This window comes from Lineus longissimus, chromosome 3, assembly GCF_910592395.1.
Source record: "Lineus longissimus chromosome 3, tnLinLong1.2, whole genome shotgun sequence".
NCBI classification, from domain to species: Eukaryota; Metazoa; Nemertea; class Pilidiophora; order Heteronemertea; family Lineidae; genus Lineus; species Lineus longissimus.
Window position 1 is genome coordinate 7,631,630 of NC_088310.1, and position 7,894 is coordinate 7,639,523.

General features: G+C 42.1%; 1 protein-coding gene across 1 annotated transcript; it reads right to left on the reverse strand.

Annotated features, from left to right (window-relative positions):
• Positions 1-302: 302 nt before the first annotated feature.
• LOC135484731 (uncharacterized) lies at positions 303-7,666 on the reverse strand. The gene is made up of 14 exons (XM_064766390.1): positions 7,546-7,666; positions 6,910-7,026; positions 5,399-6,636; positions 4,862-4,992; positions 4,558-4,684; positions 4,040-4,139; positions 3,637-3,785; positions 3,105-3,336; positions 2,768-2,939; positions 2,417-2,521; positions 1,771-1,899; positions 1,459-1,548; positions 939-1,108; positions 303-658 (listed from the first exon to the last, which is right to left on the reverse strand). The coding sequence occupies exons 1-14, from the start codon at positions 7,651-7,653 to the stop codon at positions 524-526; spliced, it is 3,003 nt and encodes a 1,000-aa protein (XP_064622460.1). The 5' UTR covers positions 7,654-7,666; the 3' UTR covers positions 303-523.
• Between the last annotated feature and the right edge of the window lie 228 nt (positions 7,667-7,894).

Below are 7,894 nucleotides of genomic sequence, written 5' to 3' on the forward strand. Positions count from 1 at the left end.
GTGTTGTGAGGTAGCCGGAGTGTTACCCACTAGGCTATGAGGCCGGTGGGGTGCCAGTTTGGCTTATTGACCTTCTGATTCTGTCCACGTCTCCTTGGATGGTGTCTTTAATTGCCCTGGCATGGGGAATATGTAGTAGAACTCCAGTCTTATATCTCATTCAAAGGATAAAGCATTGTACAGGGTAAGGTGTCTTGCTCAAGGATACTTGTGATTAAGTACCGGGGTAGTATGGGGTTGGAAACAGAGGAAGAAAAACTTAGTTTTCATAAAATGAAATTCTTTTATTGAAAAATGTCTTTAGTTTAGAAAAGCATTTTGTTTCAAAATACATATGCTAATGATTCACAAATGTAACAGACAGATGATTACACAGTGGACTGTCCTAGTCACAGTTGAGTACGGTTAATACAGACAAAGTTAAATGCACTTCAAATGCAATTACCCATCAGTTTAGGTATCTTGCATCAAATGCAATTTTCCTGGAATGTCCTGATGTTGGCACTTTTGTAAAATTTCCACACTAGCACACACACGAAATGAGGTCTGGCCGCAGTTCCCATCGGTTACCCCAGAATCCAACACAGCTATATCCTCCAGGTCCTTTTGCCTTGAACTCGGGACCAGTGATGGCAAAGTCGGGGATCAAGTTAGAAAACTTAAAAAGGAGGAGAGAACAATTTAGTTCCTAATTTTGAGACAAAAGTAACATTCACATGTCCAAACATCAATGAAACTGCATGGATAAAGCCTGCAGTGAGTCCAGTTTTTACCTTGGTGGGAATGATCAGTTCGAATGATAAGGGTTGTGTGGGTGTTCCCATTTCAATAGCCTGCTAGTACCCAGGGTAAAAGTAAATGTCACCACTGGTAACCTCCTCGATAGCAATGGCAAACTGGCTGGCGACTCAACAAATTCAAGACGACTTTCTACTTACTGGTGACCTAGTCATTGGTGGTATAGTCGGAGAAGCAAGGGTGACGACGTCTCTGAAGCCTTGAACTGATAAACCCATCAAGACCATGGCGAGGTTGGTTTGCCCGTTTGGGGCCAAGAACATAGCACCCGAACGCTGATCGGAGAAGGAGCAGCTCCCAAGCTGAAATCCTGAAAAACGCATAATTGGGTAAAAAGGCTGCATAACTTGGTGGGAGACTGAATGAATTAGAAGTGAAGCCTGGACAAGATTTCATACAAAACAGGACGAACTTTAAAACACTTTGAATGTAACTCTGTCACAGCAGTGGTGAAATGTCCAGAATCAATAAGTGGTATGAATAAAGACTAGGAAATGCTTTTACTAAAAACTTCATGTACATTAATACACATGGCCTTTTTCTACAAAACTGAAGTAAAAGCATTTACTAGTATTTATTCATCACCCATTCCCTTGATACATTCCATATACTGGTATCATAAACTGAAGCTCAGGAATTCCAGGATTCATATATTTTTACCTTTCTTGATGCTGATCGGAACTTTGGAGATGTATTCAGCTGACCAGTGATTTTCTTCTGGACCTCCTAGTAATATCAAGTTATACTTTGCTGAAATGAGAAGACAATTAGATTTCACCTAGCTGGTTACCGGCTTTGGGGACAACTCTATATCAAGGACAATCTCTCTATTAAAGACATTGGTTTTGCCCCCAAATTGGTTGTTTCAATTTAATTTCACCTCTCTAATCAGGACACCTCTCTATTAAGAACAGCACAAGTGAGTCCCCAGGGTGTCCTAGATAGAATGGTTCTACTTTTACTGGAACCTACCTTTGATATCCTCAGTGATATCAGTATCCTTGACGATAGGTGCCAGCGCATCAGACGTCAGATGAAATAGGTTTGCGATGTATAAAGCAGACTCAAAGATCGCCGTCTTCATCTCACTCCCTTTAGTGCCTGGAAAATGAATATTATAGGTCAACAGGGATGCTTGAATAACTGTCCTTGAGCAAGACACTTAACCAAACTTGCTTCCCGAACTGCTTTATAGATGGGTACTCATTTGGAAGAGATTGTCCATGTGAGTCAATGTTTAGAGAGGAGCACTGGATGGAACTGGAATGTGATACTGAAGGTATACTCAGAGAATCAGCATACGTCTCTAAAAAAATATTTGGTTGAGAGCTGAGTCAACTGGGACATTATTCTCTCTACATGTATAAACAATATTCGGCGATTGTAATGTGAGTAGGAGGAAACCGGAGACTCCGAGGAAACATACGCTGTCAAAGAGAGTCGCCCTCTCCTTTGCATGAGTTTACCAGACTGCAGACCTGGGATCTCAAGAGGTGACCGACGCTGATGTTTGCAATGAGCCACTCAGACAGCCCAACGTCCGCATACAAGACTTTGGTGAAGACAGGGACTAAGAGGAGCTCTCAAAAACAAATGATAGGCCTACAATAACACATACCTATTACGATCAGAAATGGTTGTTCAGCAACTCGTCTCGCTGGTCCTAGATTTGAAGGGCCTCTCTCATGTTTCAAATCATCAAGAATACAGAGCGTCCATTTTCCTGAAAGTATGCATAGGTCACTTTACAACAAGGACAAAGAATAGGTCAGATTGTGGAAATGACAAGTTGGAGACCAGAGACTGTGATTGAGAGATTTTCCTGTCTGTGTTTGCTGAGGGATGTTCCACTTCAAATTGCCCAATGCCATTGATAGCAGATACAACCCGAATGGGAATTGGCCACTTGCGACAAAAAGGGTTGAATAATCAATTCTTATGTCAACAATTAAACGAAAATCCATCTTACCCGACTTCAAACAGAATTCGTCAGTACCATCTGACTCGTGCCATTCAATATCTTGACCATCAATCGTAAGTTTGAGCTGTTTCCATGACAATGGTCGAACAGACGAACCTCCAATAGAAAATCTGGCAACATTCGCTGTTTCCAAAGAAGCGTCATGAACCCTCAGAACACCCTGAAAGTATCAACGAGAAAAGTATTTGTATATCCGAGTATCAACACAACGGCAATGTTGAAATTTGTAGTCAGTGCATGTTTACGTAATTTTCAAATTCAATCACAAATTTCAAATTGTTCCTGAATGGTGTAGGCCTTTTCGACTTGAGTGGAAAAGCCTCACCTTGATCGTACTAATCCGAAAGGGTGTTGTCTGCTGCAGTATCTTCAGTCCATTCAGACTGCCACCAAATGCTGGATTGATCACAGATAAAGTGAAAGACTTGTCCTCATTTGCTGCCTTTGAATATTTAGACTCAGTATCAAGTTTCTGATGCTCGCGATGAAGTCTGACAACGCCGAGGGTAAAGTCTCGCAACTTTGGGTCATTTACGGCACCACCGTCGTTCGTCTGCCTGAAGAAAAAGCGCCGTTTTAGATGGTCAGGGCCATTTTGCTCACCTACCTCACAGATAGGTAATCGATTTTGATTTTAGCCACCTGGTGGCCAAACAGGGAATCAAAGTGGACTGAAGTCTCATTACATAGGGCTACCTATAAACCAAATTTCAAGTCGATAGCTCCAGTAGTTACAAAACGTGCCTAGGTCAATATACAAACGACAACAACACTGCCATTGACGAGCGCTAGATAAGCTCACCTCTCAGAAAGGTGAGCTATAAAGCAGACGAGACAATGACCATCCTATTTCTTACCACGTGTCCCACCACCAATGCTCTTTCCCTGCCAGCTCAGTGTAGGTGACATTCACTTTGTATTCATTCAGTATGCGGTACATACGGCGAACAAAGTAGGGATGGACGGTCCTGTCCTTTGCTCCTATTCTTAATAACACTGGAACATCCTGGAAGGGAAAATGTCAAATATCCAGTGGTCGAGTGATAACTTATATGATTATTCAGTTACTAACGGTTACTTCCAGCCCGGACCAATCTAATCGTCAAACATCTTTTCACTGAAGACCAAGATAGGTTTGTGTTAAAGCAATGTCAAGTCGGTGCTGCTGAATTGCTCAGAATGATGGCAAAACAACTAAGGATGAACAAACTGTCAGTATCCACAATAGTAAAGGTGCCTGCAGGATCCTTGGGGCGTTACCTGTATGTTTGAGACATGTCTGTCCGCATCGTTTTCTGTAATACAAGCCTCCAGGATGGTCTTCACGGCTGGGTCGGTGTGGCTCGTGGCTATATCATGCCTATAATTAGATATTAACAGTAGAACCTCTCTATTAAGGACATCCCTGGTACTGACAAAACACTATCTCCAATTAAGAGGTGTCTGATTACAGAAGTCAAATTCAATGGAAATGACCAATATGGGATCAAACGCAGTGTCCTTAATGAAGAGGTTGTTCATTATAGAGAGGTATTCGCTCAGGCGGTTCCATTGCATTACATTTGTAAAAGTGGTTATATTGAAAAAAGTACACCAGACAAGCTAATAATGAGCAAAAGTAGCCTACAGATTATCATATTTTGACTTGGTCTTTCATACACAGAAGGTATATGCTCAAAGGGTTAATGTGGAATCAATTGGTCATAATTGGGACCAGCTAAGAAAGCCAACAATCTGCACTACTACTTAAAGTAAATGCTATCAAGAAGGCAACATACATGAAAAATAGATTGCTGTCTCCATATTCCTCTTTCTTGATCCACCCAGCCAACGATATCAATCCTAGAGCTCTATCTGGAAAGTGTGTTCCGAGGTGCCAAGCCCCATGTCCTCCCATTGAATGTCCTGAAAAATGGTTACAATGGTCACAGAAAAAGTAAAAAATGCCATTGGCTTCTGATGCCAAAGGGCCAAACAGGATATATGTAGGAAAGTATTTTTCATTATCACCAGAAATCTTTATTTCTCCCAGAGGATTGCAACATCGTCATTAGCAAGCCATTCATACTAGAGAACACCTACCTGCAAATATAACATGCTGAGCAGACGCCTTCTGTTTGATCCATGAAAGACTGTTGGTTAATGCAGCTAACTTTTCAAGGGCAGTCATGGCAGTCAGAGCACCTGGACCCTCCCAGTTGTGTGCCCCATGCCTGCAAAGGAAGGAATTCTTTAGTTTTAGAATACGTCATTGCTATGAAGTTACGTATGACACCAGGGAACAACCAAGTCACAGATGTCCATCACAGCATTTGAACCTGATGATGTGGTTCTGACACCGTCCTTAAATATGCTAGAGGGGTATCTATACCACATGTTTGTCACAGGATCAATGCCTCGTGTTTAGACAATGTAGTTGAACTTCCAATAGAGGACATCACTGTCAGCAGGACACACTCTCTATTAACGACAGCTTAATTTGGCCCAAAAAAGGTCATTTCTACACCTCTGACCTCTGCAATCAGGACACCTCTTGATTATGGAGAGTATTTGTTAGTCCAAGAGGTGTCCTGGATAGACAGATTCTACTCAAAGTGAGAATTATCACGTTACCAGTACCTTGTTGGGGCCAGCGTCCAAATTCCATCAAGACCAAACACATAGTTGCCATCCTTCATGTACTTGTAACTGTCTGCTTGATTCTGAGCTGGGACGCTCGTTCCGTGTAATGTGAGAAGTGTTGGACAGATGTCGCTATCACAGTCGGATGTCGGGTGAATCGCCGCGGCGTGCTGGACTGATCCGTCGTGATCAACAAACGTGAAAATAAACGACTGGTCTAGAGTACGACAACGGAGGGTCACTGAAATCAGTTTCTGTCCCAAAGATGTAACCAGGTTTAGTTTTAGCTGAATATCTGAACAGGGGTTGATAATCTTGTCCACATTTGATAAGAGTCGAATAGAGATTGGTCTAACTTGTCCAGGGGCTATTGAAAAATACTTCGCATCATCTAAAAGTTGTGCCTCAATGTCATTTCCTTGAGATTGGCTCAACACGGACACTCTAATCATCGACAACCATTTTTCCGGCGATAGGTTGACTATTTGCAACGAAAGGACATCACTGAATAAATGCCCATCGACTAGATCAGGGACGAGGAACTGATTTGGTATATTGAATTCATTTGCTGCTTGCTCGATGACACACTGGAATGCAATTTGAACTTTGGTCCGAAGCTTCACATAAATTGTATGAATACCTTTCGTGAGAGAGACAGAGTACCAATACACTTCACGGCGATACACATCGCCCGTGACCGGTCGACTATCGATGTAAAATGTGTGCACGCCAAGGCACTGGAAGACTAAATTCAAATTGTTCTCGTTTACGGCAAACTCACCGACTGCCCACCCCTGCCATTCGTAAATCGCTAACGAACCGATGGAATTCACCAAATCATTCCACTGCACTCCTTCAGGACTAATCTGTACGTTTTCATTCTTGGCTCTCTGTTTGAGTACCGTCCATTTGACCTTTGCATTCGGAACTAACTCGGAATAAAATTTCTCTCCCTTCTTGTATTTCCTTTTTGCAACTTCTTGTATTCCTCCATAGAATTCTAAAGGATCGCCATCCAGTTCCATTTTACCTACTCCGAACGGACCAATGAAATGCCACTGTTGAACGAACTCGGAAAATCGTCCGTGAAGTTTGCTCGCCTGCTTAAAACTGTTGTTGATAAGCGATGAGGCAGACCGCTGCTGTTTGTAGCATTGCGCCAGGACGCACCACGCCCATCTGTCAGATGTTTTGTCTTCCAAATATTTTATCAGACATGGGATCATTTTGTCACACTGAAAATGAAGAACAGACGTGAGAAAGAAAGAACTCAAGTATTAAAGGGGTAGGCCATTCATATTATTTTACTGTTGGGTCGGGAAAATAGAAATGCAGTTATACACAATGCTGTAGTGCAGTAGTCATTATTATGCATAAGAATTCGCTGAACCTTGGTATTTATAATAGTTGTATATCTGTCTTCACCGACACTGCCAAAATTTATATTTAGTATGTATTTCCACAAAAATAAACATAACCTTTGAGTAATATTTGCATGAACGACATACCTTTCCTATAAGTCTATTATGATCGATGGTTTTCAATGATAAAGTGGTCAGGGCACAACGCAATCCTTCCTTCTCCATCCTCTTTGACTCTTTCTCCAGCAGCTCCGTGGAGGATTTCTGAAACGAATTGAGGCCGGGATCAAGCGCAGGGCTAGGGACAAACCCCCTTCGTACCCTTGACCTCATGCCCTCAATCATTTCTTTATATTTCTGGCCCTATTTGAAGTTGCCCTTAAATAGACTATGAGGCTCTTGACTTCGCGAAGTCAGAACAGAAACTGATTCCATCTCACTAGTTTGCCAATGCCAAGCTAAAATGGCATGGTTTGGTCTATGGGCGGGCAAACAACCAGAGACAATGTCACAATCAAGTCATGCCAACAAGTAGAGACAATGTCACAATCAACTTTCACTGGACAGCAAGGACGGACAGCTGTCTTCCACTTGTAGCTTTTCAAACAGGAGAAGAGAATGAGTCTTCAACCTGTCAGTCTCTGCTTTGTCACTTGGTGTCAGTTTTGAGTAGTTGTTTGGGATTTGGATATGGGGAATAGCAGTTTACACTGTAATACATTAAGTGTGTACACTACACATGCTACAGACTATACACAAAGTAGTTATTTCAAGGTGCCTTACCAGTATCTTACTTGACATTGATGCACATAAAGGATAGATAGTCATTAGGACTAGGATGCTATTAACTATGTGCACCAACTGTAACATCCTGAACCCAGTCATTTCCATGGCAACAGGCAAAGCTGCAGGGTGGCACTTTATTCAGTGGAGACACCTATGAGAAGGAAGTAGCACTGAAAATCACAGATATTTCAGGCTGGTGTTGAGCTCCCCTTGTGAGAGAGTCGAATTTAAATGGGCCACCTTATACAATTGGGCACATTGTAATAAATTTCAAGTCGTCTTCATAAACAGGGGGACATCTTACAGCAATCATCTGCAAGACACTTCCTAACTCAAATGAACTTTT